At 39.0% G+C, this 17,617-nt stretch overlaps 1 protein-coding gene across 14 annotated transcripts in view; it reads left to right on the top strand.

Annotated features, from left to right (window-relative positions):
* The window catches only part of NCOR1 (nuclear receptor corepressor 1), a 193,861-nt gene that overhangs the window by 124,313 nt on the left and 51,931 nt on the right, over positions 1-17,617 (top strand). For all 14 annotated transcript variants that reach the window (XM_036412582.2, XM_036412594.2, XM_036412586.2 and 11 more), the window contains 3 exons: positions 1,661-2,210; positions 6,210-6,339; positions 10,285-10,480. In XM_036412582.2, the coding sequence (XP_036268475.1) occupies positions 1,661-2,210; positions 6,210-6,339; positions 10,285-10,480 (876 nt within the window). The remainder of the gene's footprint in view (positions 1-1,660; positions 2,211-6,209; positions 6,340-10,284; positions 10,481-17,617) is intronic.

The following is a 17,617-nucleotide window of genomic DNA, read 5'->3' as shown; positions in this document are numbered from 1 at the left end:
GCAGGCGATCAGTTGGGAGCCAGCAGTTCTGGATTGTGAGAGGGATGTCCCTTGAGGGGTCCCAGATTGGAGAGGCTGCAGGCTGGGCTGAGGGACAATCCCCCCTCGTGCACAAATTTTGTGCACCGGGCCTTTAGTAATAAATAAAACTTATACGCAAATAGACTGAACAGCAGAATGAGTGGTTGCTATGACATGCACTGACCACCAAGGGACAGATGCTCAATGCAGATATTTACATTACGAATCGTATAACAGTAGCAAAATTACATTTATGAAGTAGCAATGAAAATAATTTTATGGTTGGGGGTCACCACAACATGAGGAATTTCATTAAAAGGTCGTGGCATTAGAAAGGTTGAGAACCACTGCTGTAGAGGGAGGTGACCAGAGGCAGGGGGTGGGGCTGGCCAGCAGGTGGTGCCAGGCTTCCAACCATTGCAGGTGCTAGCATGGGCCCCCCACACGCCCCTCTCGTCATCCCACGGATTGGCCCTGATCACCGACCAGGCCTAGGGACTTGACCCTATATATTGGGAACAGTCTCTTAGATTTAAAGATTAAAACCAGGCAAGGCTACTCTAACACCCAAAAAACAGGCTGATGCAGCGATGACGGGCATGGACTCTGGCTTGCACATTTTGTGGTCAGCCCTGATTCTGACACTTAAAACTGTGTAACAAAGCCAATTACTTAATTTCTCTCTGCTTCAGATTTTCTAATCAGGGCAAAAGAATGTAGCTGCCCATACAGCAGCAAGATGCCTTTCACCTGTATGAAAAGTATGGTCAGTGGTGCATATAGCATCCCAGATTGTGAGAGGGATGTCTAGGATTGGGCTAAACCAGCTGTGGGACTTCTCCTGTAGGGGTCCTAGATTGTGAGAGGGTGCAGGCCAGACTGAGGACACCCCTCCCCTCCTTTGCACAGATTTCATGTGCTGACCTTCTAGTATACTTATAAGATTATACAAATAATGTAGGGAAAAGAGCAGGGCTATAGAGTTTTACATTATTACAGAGCTTTGCTGTCTAGTATGGTAGCTGTTGAGCTCTTTAAATGTGACTAGTGTAACTTGAGATGTATTAAAAATGTAATATATAATCAGATTTTGAAGACTCAGTACCAAAAAAATGTAAAACATCTTAATAGTTTTCTATATTGATTACATGTTTAATGATACTTTGGACAATTGTGTTAACTATATTGTTAAAGTTAATTTTAATAATCTCTGTTCAGTTTTTTTAATGTGGCTGTCACATTAAACTTAAAATTACAGATGAAACTCATGTTATATTTTTGTCACAAACTGCTGGTAAAAAGAGAAGCACAGATACAGGCTGGTAGAAACAATCCAGAATGTTACCATTTATGGGAATGGTTTTTGTTTGGTTTTGTTTTTCCTTCTTTGTTTTTCAGATTTCATATATATTATTTTTAGACATTAAAAGCTTTTACACTTTCAGTTTCAGAAGGTCAAGACAATTTGGTCTTCCCTTTCATGCTCTGTAGAATACTGGCTTTCCCAATGGTGGTAACACTTTAGGGAGGTCATTGAAGGAGTGAAATCTGTCCTAAACAACTGCTCTCAAGCATGGCTTCTATCACCACGTGAACTGTGCTCATTATCAGATTTTTATGCTGTATCATTATCTTTAAGGTGCTGAAAATAGTTCTGATACAGAAAGTGCTCCTTCTCCTTCACCAGTTGAAGCTGTGAAGCCCAGCGAAGATAGCACTGAAAATTTGCCTTCTCGAGGAAACACTGAACCTGCAGCTGAGCACGAGTGTGCCACTGAAACTGCTCCCAGTGCATCTCCCTCATCAGCTCCAAGTACAAAACCAGCTGAAAATGAAAGTGTGGCGACCCAGGCGAATAATGGTGTCACTGCTGAGATAGCAGAGCCAATGGATATTGAACATGAGGAGCACAGTGCTGACGTGACTTCTGTTCTTGATCTTCCCACGACTACCAAAGCAGACCCTGTAGATGTTGAAATGGGGGCACCTGAAAACACCCCATCTCAAGCTGAAGGTGATACCAAAGAAAGGGACCTGGAGAAAGCCAGTGCGAAGACAGAGCCTGGAGATGACAATTCGTTGGTGGCTCAGCAGATAAATGTCCAAAGGCCTGAACCCCCATCAGACAATGATTCCAGTGCCACCTGCAGTGCTGATGAAGACGTGGACGGAGAGCCAGAGAGACAGAGGTGAGACTCATTAACTATTATTCCTTTTTTTTATTTTTTTTTATTTTATTGATTTTTTTACAGAGAGGAAGAAAGAGGGATAGAGTTAACGGGGGATGTGCCCGCAACCAAGGTACATGCCCTTGACCGGAATCAAACCTGGGACCTTTCAGTCTGCAGGCCAATTCTCTATCCACTGAGCCAAACCGGTTTCGGCTCATTAACTATTATTCTATCTTGACTCTGTTGGTCGCTGACTAAATTAGAGGAATGCTGTTGGCTACAGGAACTATTCCTGTATAAACATCAGCAAATTAAAGGTAGTGTGTAGGCTTTAAAATTTTTAAACCAATAACAACTGTGTGATCATTATTTTTTAATGAAAAAAAAATTATATTTTTTTACATTAGTTGTTGCATGCATTCCATATGACAGCAGAAAAGGGATTTCTTTTGACAAAGATGTGAACTAAACTACAGATGATTGCCATTACTGGTGATAGTAGTAGGATGTGATGATGAAGGTGGAAGCAAGAGGTATTTGCTCCAGCTTTTTTTGCTCTGACACCCTATGGCCTCACAGGAGGGCCTACTGTACCCACTGAAAGGAGATACATGTTACATTTTCTAAAAGCATTTTAATAATTTAAATGTAAATTAATGGTAATTATAATGATCACTTTTTGTCAGTTAAAATTTTAGATACTTTATTTAAAATATCAGGTATAATACAAATCCTACCTAATAAAAGAGTAAAATACAAATTAATCATCACTCTACTCCACAAGCCATGTCCATCAGACAACCAGACCAAGTATGCAAATAAGCCTAACCAAGATGAAGCCTAACCAAGATGGCTCCAGGCACATAGAACAGGAGGGAGGCGTTTCCCTGGCAACAGAGGAAGCCAAGCTTTCTACCTGTCCTTGCCAGCCTAAGCCTCCACTCAAGGCTACAAAGTCTCAATTGTAGAAAGTAAATATATCCCAGATACCAGGGCCTCTGCTTGGGTCACTGGGGGGCGTGGCCAGCCTGCAAACCACCACAGGCCCCTCGCTCAGGCTGCCCCACGCCCCAAGGGAACCCCTACCCTGATCTGGGACACCCTTCAGGGCAAACCAGCTGGCCCCACCCATGCCCCAGGCCTCTATCCTATCTAATAAAAGAGTAATATGACCATCATTCCAACACACAAGATGGCTGCCTCCATGTGGTCAAAGATCCTACCTTTATGTGGACACAGATGGCCAGCAGGAGACGGACCGGGCCTGCAAGGAAGGCAGTTGTGGGTGATCAGGCAAGTAGAGGAGGGCAGTTGGGAGGTACCAGGCCTGCAGGGGAGGGCAGTTGAAGGCAATCAACCCTGCAGGGCAGGGCATTTAGAGGTGACCAGGCCGGCAGAGGAGGGAAGTTGGGGGCAAACAGGCTGGCAGGGGAGCAATCAGGCTGGCATGGGAGTGGTTAGGGGATGATTAGGCTGGCAGGCATAAGCGGTTAGGGGCAATCAGGAAAGCAGGCAGGTGAGCAGTTGGAAGCCAGCAGTCCTGGATTGTGAGAGAGATGCCAGGATCGGGCATAAACGGGCAGTCGGATATCCCTTGAGGGGTTCCAGATTGGAGAGGGTGCAGGCTGGGCTGAGGGACAACCCCCCTCCCTCCATGTCCCTGTGCATGAATTTTGTTCACCAGGCCTCTAGTTAATTTATAAATACTTGTAGTCATCTTATATAATAAAAGCATAATATGCAAATCAACCAAATGGCAGAATGACCAATCACTGTGATGCACACTGACCACCAGCTGCCAGACACTCAATGCAGGAGCTCCCCACAGGCCAGCCAAGGTGGGTGCCAGTGGGCACCTCTGATTGCCCTGCCATTCATCCTGCAGAGGGAGACAACCAGTGAGCAGGTGGTGCAAGGCCAGCCAAGGTGAGTGCCAGCAGTGGCCCCCCAGTCACCCCACAGATCAGCCCTGATTGCCAGCCAGGTCTAGGGACTCTAGCCTGTATGAATTTTGTGCACCAGGCCTCGAATTAAATTAGTATAAGAAATGTATCATCTTTATGGTTTTTATTAAAAATTCCAGTATAAAACTATATGTTTTACAGAAATAGATACTACTTTATGTAATACTAGAGGCCTGGTGCATAAAACTCATGCACAGATAGGGTCCCTAGGCTTGGCCAGCAATCAGAACGGATTGGTGCCTCCCAGCTGCCAGCCATGGCCTGCCTTCATTCCATGCTGCCCCCTGGTGGTCAGCACACGTCATAGTGAGCAATCGAACTCCCGGTCTTCCTGTTGAACTCCTGAGGGGACACTTTGCATATTAGCCTTTTATATATAGAGATATTTGATTTCTTGGTGGTTCCTTTTCTTTGAAAGAAATGGAGTCACTTAGAATCACAGTAGAATGCTAGATTGGTACAAATTCTAGAAATGAATTAGACTAAAACCTCATTTAATCAGAAACCCAATTTAATCCTGTTTTTCACCCCCCATTTTAATTAGAAAAAGGCAAATAAAGCACTCAGCAGATAGCCAATTCTGTTCATAGTGTGACTTGCTGGAATTGTTGTGCTTTTAGTCCATAGCTAGTATATTTATATTTTATTTACTCTAGAATGAGATGTTATGCTAGAATAATAAGGTCAAGATCATAGTGATATTTTTCCAAAGAAATTTTTACATCGTAAATACTAGAATTTAAATCAACAGGAATTAAAATAAGGGGTCCTACTTAACCATTGGTTTTTCCAGAAAATTCAACCATCTCGAAATCTTTTTCCCCTCACGTCATTATAATTGAGATTTTACTTGTCCCAGACTTTGACTGGAATTAGCATGAGTGGATTTAAGCTGTGTTGTCCTTTTTAAGGTATTCTTTGATGAAACATCTATCTAAAATAAGGATTTTCTATGTTTTGCACTATAGGTTTTGGTAACTATATTTATAAATTAAGGAACAATTCGGATAGCAGTTAATCTAAATGGAGGAGCATCATAAGAGATGAACATGACACTATTCTTGAAATTCAGAAATTTATTGGAAATATATGGAGGTCTCTGAATGACATTTCTAAAATAAATATCACTTTCAAACTATCTAAATAACACTTTCAATTTCCTACATCTCTAATATCTTTATTCTCATGTAAAATGTAAATTGTTTTCTTTTATACGTTCTAGTTTTCTTATCAATTTATACCTTTTAAATGTTACCTCCCCCAATAACTGACAACATTTGGAAATATAATCAGGCCTGTAAGGTGTGGCACTATTGTATACTAGTAATTTTCTAAACTCAAGTGTAGTACTGAAGCCAGTGGAGTCCAAGATGGCAGATGCTGTGCTGAACGGAGGAGCTTGTGTCTCTTTGAAAGGGCAGCTGCAACATGTTAGCATGTTCTTGCTCTGTGGGAATGCTGGTTTCACATTACCATTTCTTTCCAATTTACATAAGAAACCAGGAGTCTGGAATTCTGGGTGAAATTCTCAATTTTAAACTGACAGTGTTTATATAAATTTTTTTAAAAATACTCTGTGGTCCTAGCAAATCATTTTGTAACAGGTGACTAGTTTGTAACCTATGTTAGTGATAAATTAGTACATAACATTTTGATAATGTCATTTGATCAAACTATTTTGTTGGTTAGATACAGATGATTAAATTCAGATAAATTTCTACAGATTAATCTGTAATTAGATTTTTTTTTAACCAGGGTAATTAGCATTATAATTTATCTTTTCCATACTGTACAAATATCTTGTAAGGTTAACGTGATGTGTGTGTGTGTATGTGTGTGTGCGCTCGCATGTTGACTTAAAAGGATTTATTGATATAATACTGGTATACAGGGTGTGGCAAAGTAGGTTTATAGTTGTTTGTATGGAAAATAATACAATAATATACTCTGTGTTTCACATGCTCACAACTGTAAACCTGCTTTTGCCCCACTCTGTATTTAAAGTCTTAAATAAGAATATGTTAACTTCTCTTTTTATAATTCCCAATTGCAGAATGTTTTCTATGGACTCAAAGCCTTCATTGTTAAATCCCACTGGATCTATACTGGTCTCATCCCCAATGAAACCAAATCCACTGGACCTGCCACAGCTTCAGCATCGAGCTGCTGTTATTCCACCAATGGTTAGTGCTTAATATGAGTAAGAAAAGTAAAGTTGAAAAACAAAAACCTGTAAACACATTTCTTCTCTCCTTTAATCAGTAGTTGATTTTTAAAGAAACTATGGTAAAAAGCCTTGGCTAGATGCTCAGTTGGTTGGAGCATTGTTCGATCCCTGGTTGGGGTGTGTAGGAAGCCAATTGATCGATATTTCTCAAACTGGTGTTTCTCTCTCCTCCCTCTTCTCTCTCTAAAAATTCAGTTAAAACACACACACACACACACACACACACACATCCTCAATTGAGGATTTAAAAAAATTTGGAGTATTAAAATTTATCATTAACTATTTTTAAGTGTACAGTTGAGTAGTGTTAAGTATATTGATATTGTTGTGAAACAGATCTCTAGAATATTTTCATCTTGAAAAACTGAAATTCTATTCCCATTAAACTATAACTCTCCTTTTCCCCATCTCCCAGTTCCTGGTAACCACTATTCTACTTTTTGTTTTATGATTTTGACTGCTTTAATGCTTATGTAAGTGGAATATAAGTATTTGTCTTTTTATGACTGGCTTATTTTACTCAGCATAATGTCCTCAAGATTAATCATGTTGTGACATGTGTCAGAATCTTCTTTTTAAGATTTATAATATCCATTTTGTTTATTTATCTGCTGGATATTCATATTAGATTCATTGTCATATGGATTGAGATGGTAATTTTTAAGAAAAACAAACAAATGAAATATAATTCTCTAGCTATAAATATTAGTAACTTCTGCTTTTCATTTGCTTATTTTGCTATAAGACAGTAGTAGAATAAATAGGTTTTGAATATTTAGAATGTAGTATAGAGTATGGCGTAACTTCAGTATATAATTCCAAATCTAGTTTTATTTATATTTTACCTTTATCTCTACAAGTTTGATTCCCTTTTGATAGTGAATTTCAATCTTGAGTACTGTTCATTTACTTAGTTATGTTCTATCTCCTACTTTATTTATTGTGCGCTAGCCAGTTGGCTCAGTGGATAGAGTGTTGTTCTTCGGACTGAAGGGTCCTAGTTCAATTTTGGTCAAGGGTATGTATCTCATTTGAAGGCTCAATCCCCTTCCGGTCAGGGGTGTGTACAGGAGGTAACCAGTCGATGTGTCTCTCTCTCTCTCTGTCTCTCCCCCTCTCTTACACTCTCTCAAAATCACAGGAAAAATATCCTCAGGTGAGGATTAACAAACAAACAAAAATACAAAAAATTTGTTAACTGTGTCATATAATCGGGGAAAGTTAATAGGCTCACAAAAAAAATCATTAAACATTTGTTATTCATCAGTTTCTTCAAATGGATATTGAATATCTGCCCAGTTCAAGACAACATTTAATGCTGTATGGAATATGCACATATTATAATCTCTGACTTCAAAACACTTAGAGATTGGTTGTGATCATAAGACAGAAAAAAATCATAATAAAAATTAAAATGAGACCCACCAGCATGGCTCAGCGGTTGAGCATCAACCTATAAAACCAGGAGGTCAAGGCACAGGCCCGGGCTGCAGGCTCAATCCCCAGGAGGGGCATGCAGGAGGCAGCCAATCAAGGATTCTCTTTTACCATTGATATTTCTACTTCTGAACTCAATAAAAAAAAATAAAAAAAAAAATAAAATATATATATATATATATATATTTATATTTTTTTTTTTTAAGTAAAATGAGCAAAAAGGAAAAGCAAAAAAATTTTTTTAAAAATTGTTTAAGCATTTAAAATAAGAGCTTCCTTCTTATTGAGACATGTGAGTAAAATTCCACTTAAGAAATAATACTTTGGTTAGACCAGAACACTTCATTTGACTTTTTGTAGCAAAATAGGAAAGGCCATGTTTACGTATAAGCCAAAGCACAAAAGCAAGAAAATTATATGTGTGTTAACATTCAGTGGTATTTTTACTTATAGTAGCAGAAAACACTATCGAAGTCTTTAGATAACAGCTTTAAAAAGGTTAGGTATCTACTTCCCTAAGTAGACACCTAGAAAGGATTATTTTGTCTTCATGAAATAATATACATGTTAGGTGCTAAAGTAGTTGTTTGTATGGAAGCAATATAATAATAAATAATAATACAAGAATAAACTGTTTTATTTACTCACAATGTAAATCTGCTTTTGCCCCACCCTGAATATTATTAAATGGTTAAGGGTAACTTAATTGAAGAAGTAGCATTTGATTTCTGACTGGAGGAGAATTGATACGTTAATGAATTAGTTGTGGGAGTTGAAGAGATTGATTAGTTGAGGATGACTGCAGTGACTGGTGAAGCTGCTGAGGTTCAATTTTCTAAAATGGAGATCACTGTAGGAGAAACACTGAGTTTAGAAAATGAAAAGTTCAATTTTGCATATTGGTTTTGAGGAGCTTTGAAATAGCCAAGTGGAATTAGGCAATTTTTCTAAGACACTTTGGAGAAAAATGTCTTAGAAATAGAAATTTATGAGTTGTTAACTTATAGATGACCTTTAAATCCACAAAAGAGGATGCCTGGTGTGCAGTCTTTTTTTAATATATTTTATTGCTTTTTTACAGAGAGGAAGAGAGAGGGACAGAGAGTCAGAAACATCGATGAGAGAGAATCATCGATCAGCTGCCTCCTGCATACCCCCCACCGAGGACATGCCCGCAACCAAGGTACATGCCCCTGACCGGAATCGAACCCGGGACCTTTCAGTCTGCAGGCCGACGCTCTATCCACTGAGCCAAACTGGTTTTGGCAGGTGTACAGTCTTGGAGTTCTTCTTCCCCAAAACCCGTTTCCTTTCCCCAGCCAAGCATTTCATGTGGCTGACACCTAGAGAAGGAGTGCAGACAAATTCCCCAAGAAAAGCTCTTGGCAGCTGCTGGGAAGACCCCAAAGTCCCACTGTCCCTGGGCCAGCCTGCCACAGGCTGCTGGGACCCCACCAGAGTTCCAGGACTTGCTGAGGTCCATGCTGTCCCAGCGGAGTCCTCAAAAACTGTAACTGAACAAAAAAAACGGACATTTGTCTGCCTATTGCAACCAAAGCCCAACTTATGAGGCAGGTCCTGGAACAAAAGGAAAGAGGTTTTGCCCCGGAGGTTGCTCAGTTGAGTGAAGTCCTATATATCATAAAGATTGTGGGTTTGACTCCCTGTTAGGGCACATATAATAGCTAGATTGTGGGTTCAATCCCCAGTTGGGGCATGGCGCATCCAGGAGGCAGCTGATAGATATGTCTCTCTCAAGTCAATGTTTCCCTCTTTCTCCCTTCCTCTCTCATGATCAATAAAAGCATATTCTCAGGTGAGGATAAAAAAAAAAGGAAAGAGTTTTATTTAGGTGCCATACAACCTGGAAGAACAGTGGACTCCTGTCGCCAAGACCATCTTGCTTTCTTCCTGCTCATGCCTGCTGCTCTTATAGGAATAGGAATAGGGAGGGGAGGGTTTTGTTTTTTTTCTATCCATTCATCTTCCCAGCTTTTGGCACATTGTGGCCTTTCCATTCATATTTCTAGCTTTATGGCCTTCTGGGGCCCTGTCCATTCATCTTTCTAGTGTTTGACCCCTCAGTGGAAGAACTTCCTCCTGTCGCCATCTTGGCCAACTGGGAGACTCCCCTGTACTCCAACTGACTGTCTGCGATAGAAAGAGGACATTGAAAGGAGGGGTAAGGATGCAGGAGTGAGCTACCAAGGATTTGATCATCATAAGTTAGTAGCAGACAGAGTGTTTTCATTTCTAATTTGACTTATTACAGCTTTTGTGATTTATATTGTGTTCATTTCTGAAAGTAACTGTTTAGCATTTTAATCATTATACTTGAAGATTATTTCAATTAAAACATGGTAAAAATCACTTTGACCAGTAACATTACAGAAGTAAGCATTAGTTGCAGTAGATGGTAATTATTATGTTGGTCATGGCATGTTTAATTTTTCTCTTCCTGTAGGTGTCCTGTGCCCCATGTAATATGCCAATTGGAACCCAAGTAAGTGGCTATGCCCTCTACCAGCGACACATTAAAGCGATGCATGAGTCAGCACTCCTGGAAGAGCAGCGGCAGAGGCAGGAACAGGTGGATTTGGAATGTAGAAGTTCCACTAGTCCCTGTGGCACCTCCAAGAGCCCAAAGAGAGAATGGGAAGGTAGGTAGAGCTATATCCCAAAACTGGCCTGAAAGGAAACAAAGCCATACTCAATTTACCGGCGTATTAATTGATACATTATACTTTGTCAGAGCATATGAATTGACTACAGTGAAATTATTAAATAATGTTAGTATCATTGAATTTTCTGCTATTTATTTATATGTATAAAAACTATGCTTTATGCTACTCATCTGAGTTTTCAAAGAATGAATTGTTATCTTGTCCTCCAAACAAATCACAGTTACAGGTTAATACTCTAATTCTCTGCAACTTTGTGTAGTGTATAGAACTGGTCAGAGCTTGACTTAACTTTCACTCCAGCATTACCGTTTTTGTGGCCATGGCCAAATTCCTTAACCTTTTTGAGCTTTAGTTTTCTTTGTGAAGTATAAATTTTCTATCTACCTTGATGGGATTGTAACCCATAAGAAAAAATGAACATTCAGCCCAGCCCACATGGCTCAGTGGTTGAGCATTGATCTATGAACCAGGAGGTCATGGTACAATTTCCATTCAGTGCACATACCTGGGTTGTGTGCTCGATCCCCACTGTGGGGTGTGCAGAAGGCAGCTCATCAGTGATTCTCATCACTGATATTTTTCTCTCTCCCTCCTTTCTTCTCTGAAATCAATAAAAATATGTTAAAAAAAAGAAAGAAAAAAAATGAACATTCAGTATGGTTTTATAACACATGTTCAGCCTTATTTTATATGTAACATATAATGTAATATAATATTGCATACTAATTAATATATTATCTACACTAATAAAAGAGAAAGAAGCAAATTGACCATACCTCCATGATGCCGACCAACCAGTCAGGAGTGAGTATGCAAATTAACCCAACAAAGATGGTGGGTTAATATGCATGCATAGGCGCTGAGTGGCTGGGGGCAAGACACTTGAGTCATCGCCATGACGTAGACATTTTGCACCACCCCAATTGCTCTTGGCCAGAGCAAAGACTTGCCAGCAGCCAGGCGAAGGAAGGCCCATTCTTGCACAAATCTTTATAGACTGGTCGGACACAGCATATTAGCTTATTATATGTAATTTATATATATATATACATATATATATATATATATATATATATATATATATATATATGTATATATATATATGTATATATATATATAAATAAAATAAGCTAATATGCTGTGTCCGACCAGTCGCTCTGATGCACACTGACCACCAGGGAGCAGACTCTCAACGCTCTGCCATGACCTGCATTGGCCATTTACAGAGAAACAGTACTATGGACCTGGCGCCCGCAAAGCAACACATGGCTTCCCCCAAGTGGGACTCCGGCCCTGCCCCCACCCTAGAGTGACAACTCACCAAATCGCAGCCAACGCTGCCGAGATCCCATGGCGCAAAATGCAGCCCATAGCACAGCTCAACCCAGAAACAGTAGCTGTGGACTCTGGGTAATGATGTCACATAGCAATGCCCAGCTTCCTCTTCCTAGAGACTAGCCTCCTTGGAGTTTCTTCAGCCCAGGAACACAACTTGCTTTATAGCCAGGTGGAAACATTTCACTTGATCCTCACAGAAGTCGTGGAGTAGGTAGGTAGGAGACTCAATGGAATCTTTTTTTTTCATTAGTCAGAAAATGGAGATTTAGAAAGCTTAGAAACTTGACCTTACTGAAAAGAAATAAGAAATTGTGGACCTTGAAAATGACCAGGTTTTCTCACTGCACAGAATATAGTCAAACACTGCTGCAATTAAATCTTTTACCCTTTGTTCTCCCTGCATGATCTACAATAATAATCTGCTTCGTGTTAATATTTACTGCTATTTTGCTGATAATTACCTGAAAGAGAAGTTGGGGTGCTTCATTGGGCTGGAAAAATTTAGCTAAATCAGAAAGCAGGTCTAATTAAGCAAGTTTATTGTGTGTGTGTATATATATAGGCTAAGTTGACTCATAATAAAGGCTAAGTTGACTCATGCTCCCACATGCGCGATACAAATAAAGCTCTTGCTGGTGCCAATTGCACACGTATTTTTCCATCTGACATTGTCCATCGTGAATTTGGTTGATACTTCTATTATTAGAGAAAGGGCAAATATTAAAATGCATTATTAAAATGTTTCTTCTAATTAATTTCCTTTCAATGTACTAGGCTACTAGTTATGTAATAATAGTATAAATAGATACCACAAATTCACTGTTATCATTGATATATCACTGTTATTTCAAGTGACAGATTTGAGATATGCATGCTTTTTTAGTTGGTACATGATACACATTTCTTTTAAAAGAAGAAAGGCATTGATTTCTAAAATTTAAAAAGTTTTGGTATTGTTGGTTATTAGATGGCGCATGTGTTCTCATGATAATTTATGGCCTGTGTGCTACAATAGTAAAGTTTTCTGTGATTATAGTTAGTTTTTTTACAGTCATTCAGAAGATCTTTGCAAGTACCTTTTATAGGTAAGAGCTATTAGCTATAGAATGCCGTACATTTCAAGGCCTTTTAATGTAAAACAGGAACTGTGATACTTAACTCATCCTGCTGACTCCCACCCCAGTCACACTAATAATGAGTTATTAGTTATATGACATGTTGAATTGCTTATATTAGAGTTTTAAATAGGAGATTGTTAGTGTTTAAATGTAAACTTTATGCAAGTAAAAATGTGAGCCAGATTATAATACCCACCAAGGCTGGGTATATATTAGATGCTAAATGAATATTTCTTGAGTGAAGGTAAAAACAGTGATAACTTTGGGTTTTTACTATATTGTATCTAGAAAATTCTTAAACTCTAATTCAATAATTGACATAATGTGTCAGTAATTACATTGAAGAAATTAATTAAATGAACCACAAAGTATAAATGGATTGAACAGAAGGGCCTAAGAGCATTTAAATTATGAGAAAATCTGTCATGATAATGATAAATTATATAGAATAATTTAAAAGTTTGTTGATCTATTTCTTCCATAAATGATTTAGAATAAATGTTGTGAGGAAGAATTAAAACCTAGAAAAAATGGCATTCAAATGGTATTTGCTGAATTCATGCTAAAGATTAACACTATTGTTAGTAATATTTGGATCATTCTAATATATATGTGTAATTTAGGACCGCGGTATTTTTTTCTTGATCTACTTTACAAAATGGGTTATATTGGGAGCTGGAAAGACTGAACCACCTCAGAGCCCCAAATTCTGAGATTCCAAACTGTGAACTGCATTTCACTGTGGTCAATATACCTTTTAATCTATGGGTTTTAGATTCGAATGGTATCCTAATTTTTAATCATAATGCAGTGGTCTTATATTCTTGACTAATATGACACCAAGGTATTTATTAATATGACACAAATTTGGTTCAAGGTGATGCTCCACAAACTGGGGTGGTTGATTACATTTTATCCCAAGGTTAAGTTTTGTTTTTACTAATCTACATTCAATAATTTATTTAACAAGTGCCTGAAGTCTCTCCTGAATTATAGCTGTCCTTTAGTTCACTGTAAAGGATAATCTTCAAATAACATTTACATTTTTACAATTAAATTGTAGATTTTTGGAATGTGTGACACAAATGTTTTTAATGCAACATCATACAGTAGTTTATAGAATGTTAAATACAATGAGAATGTGATTTATGTATGAACTATCACTGGTTATATAAAACAGGCTGGTACAGTGGACCTGAATTAGGATCATGGTTTTGATTTTCCCTTCATGGTCTAATTTAGAAAGTAACAGGCAGCACCTGTTGTCCAGCTGTTTATATTCATTTTCTCTTAATGTAAGTGGTACAAATAATTATTTTAGATATTCCTTTTTAAGTGGTATAAAAGCTTTTCCATTTATAGAAAGCTTGAAAAATATTTAGGGAACAATTGCTTTAAATTTTCAGTAACATTTACACAAGTTGATTCTTGCTTTAGTTTAAAATCTTTTTTCATATAGTGAAGGAACTCAAATTTACACATGTAGAGACAGAGTTAGAATTGAATTTCTAGTGCTGGTTAATAAAATCTAATTGAAATAATAGTTAATACTTTTATGTAACCAAATGTAGTTTGTTTTTATTTATTTTTTCAGCTTTGAATATATAATAATTTAAATAGCTGTATTAGGACCATATAAATTTCCACCTTTGTCTTTTTCTTTAATAACTACTAACACAGAGACTGGGGACTGGGTTAAAAGGCCCTAATCACCGGCCAGGTCAGAGGACCCCACCCATGCACGAATTAGTGCGCCAGGCCTAATAATAAAGAGCTAATATCCTAATTAGAATGAATAGCAGAACAACCTTCCAGATGAAGCCAGGACCAGCAGAGACTGTGAGGACCTGCTGGGGCAGCAAGGGGCTGCAAGGGCCGAGCCTCTTGTACAAATTTCATGCATTGGGCTTCTAGTATAATTATAAACATACTGGAAATGGCAAAACAGACACCAGATTTATCATACACTATCTTGTTAAATTCTCCAGAAGTGATTTTCTTTGGAAGTTGGTTTATTTCATAACTTTTCACAGTATTAGAATACTTACTAATCTAATGATATTAATACTAGAGCCTGGTGCACAAAAATGCGTGCAGTAGAGGGGTCCTTCAGCCTGGCCTGTGCCCTCTCACCCTGCCGTTTCCGCCCGGCCTCCTTCTGTGGGAGGTGACTGGATGGGCAATCCGGGGTCAGTGCTGCCTCCGTCACCCTGCCGCTGTCACCGCCTGGCCTCCCTCTGCAGGAGGTGACCAGAAAGGTGATGAGGGGACTGTGCTGCCCCCATCACCCCTCTGTGGAAGGTGACAGGATGGGCCCATCAGGGGATGGTGCTGGTCCTCCCCATCGCCCCTCCGCCGCTGCTGGTCCCCACCTCCCCCTCCCCCATCGCCATTCCCTCCCTTTGCACACTGACACATGCCTTGGCTGGCCTGGCACTGCCTGCTCACCAGCCCTGCTCCCACTGACTGGTTGTTCCACCTTTCGGTTGATTTGCATAATATGCTTTTAATTATAGGATTTCAAAGAAGGGAGAGTACAGCTATCCTAATGGATACCCCAGAGGCATCTGAAAGTCAACACACAGTACTTCAGAGAGGCACCAGTGTGCTGTGCTCTAAAAGTGAGGGCAGGCCGAGACCGGTTTGGCTCAATGGATAGAGCGTCGGCTTGGGAACTGAAAGTTCCCGGGTTCGATTCCGGTCAAGGGCATGTACCTTGGTTGCGGGCATATCCCCAGTAGGGGGTGTGCAAGAGGCAGCTGATCGATGACTCTCTCTCATCGATGTTTCTAACTCTCTCTCTCTCTCCCTTCCTCTCTGTACAAAATCAATAAAATATATATTTAAAAAAAAAAAAAATAAAAAAAATAAAAGTGAGGGCAGGACTTAGATTGCTTTTGAAAAATTCCTAGTCCTGTGACCTTGCTTGGGCAGTTAGGTGTGATTTTTGAGCCTCAATTTTCTCATTTGTAAAATGATATTAATGATCTCACTGGTCATGAGGGCTAATGATATAATTCATGTGACACATGGTGCTCTGCACATAGTACATACTGAATATTAGCTAATCTTACCTAATAATAGACAAACATGTAAATTGACCATACCTTTGCTATGTCCACAGCCAATCAGGAGTGAGTTTGCAAATTAACCCAACAGAGATGGTGGGTTAATTTGCATAAGCAGGCATGACTATGAGGGAGAGGGTGGTGGAGGGAGCTACAGGAGCATTGCTCCGGCTGGGAGTGGGGACTTGCTGGCACCTGGGTGGCCTGGGGAGCGGGAACTTGACAGCTCCCAGGCAACCTGGGAACAGGGACTTGCAGGCTCCTGGGTGGCCAGGAGCAAAGCCAGGGGAAGGAAGGCCTATTCTTGCACAAATATCATGCAATGGGCCTCTAGTCCTATATAATAAAGATGTAATATGCAAATGGTTGTTACACCGTGAAGCATAATGGCAGTCCACATATGACCAGGTCATGGATCAGCAGGAGGGTGGGGCAGTGGAGAGCTATAGGAGGGGGCAGGGCAGCAAGCTATGAGGGGGAGCAGAGGGAGCAGAGGGAGCCACAGGAGGGCGGGGCAATGGGCCGAGAGCTACTGGTACAGATGGATGCGCAGGGTTATTAGTGTTACTCTAATTGCTTCTGGTTTTTAAAAATGTCTTGATAAACCAAAGAACTTTTTATGCCTTTTGCTAATGAGTCTCTATTTGAAACCAATTATGACACTTCCATTAATAGTGAAATGCCAGAGACCTGCCCATTGGAAGAGAACTACCAGGATGCCCACCATTACTTAATATAGTGTAGAGCGGACTGAAAGGTCCCAGGTTCAATTCTGGTCAGGGCACGTGCCTGGGTTTTGGGCTCAATCCCCGATAGGGGACATGTAGGAGGCAGCCAATCAATGATCCTCATTGATGTTTCTATTTTCCCCTCTCCCTTCCTCTCTGAAATCAATAATATATATATATATTTTTTAAAAGAGTCTTAAAATGTTAAAAAATAAATAAAAGTATCCACCAAAAAGTTATTAGAGCTATTCAAGTTTCTAAGAAAAAAATAAATATGCAGAAATCCTCATACTTCTTTCCTGTATGTTGGCAATAATCAATTATATCTAGATAAACTCATATGAAGATGGTTTTCCTTGCAACAAAATATAAAACTTATATAAGTAATTTTTATTATAGTATGGATGTTTAAGAGCTCTATGAAAATACTAAGTTTCTTAATTTGAAAATCCATTGTAAATGTCATATCTTCTATATTCATAAATTTAATGCAAGTCCAGTGAAAATTCCAGTGATACTCTGGGGAGGAACTATTCATAACAACTTTAAATTTAGGCATATCTGGAAAAACAAATGGCTAAGACTAGGTAAGCAAAAGAATAATAAATGAACAGGAATTTATTCCAGCAGACATTAAAATGCTATAAATCTTAACTGGTTTGGTTTATGAGTGATTTCACTTTCTTCTTTGTGCTTTTCTGATTTTCCAAAATTACAATATGTTGATTTCATCTCCATAAAAATATACATGTGTGTATATTTTTAAGTCTTAATATAACTCATATCAGATATGAACTTTATATATTTAAACTGGTATTACCTTTTTAAAATATATTTTATTGATTTTTTACAGAGAGGAAG

This window comes from Pipistrellus kuhlii, unplaced genomic scaffold (genome assembly GCF_014108245.1).
Source record: "Pipistrellus kuhlii isolate mPipKuh1 unplaced genomic scaffold, mPipKuh1.p scaffold_m20_p_45, whole genome shotgun sequence".
Lineage (NCBI taxonomy): Eukaryota > Metazoa > Chordata > Mammalia > Chiroptera > Vespertilionidae > Pipistrellus > Pipistrellus kuhlii.
Note: the sequence above shows the minus strand (reverse complement) of the source record. Positions and strands in the feature narration are given on the sequence as shown.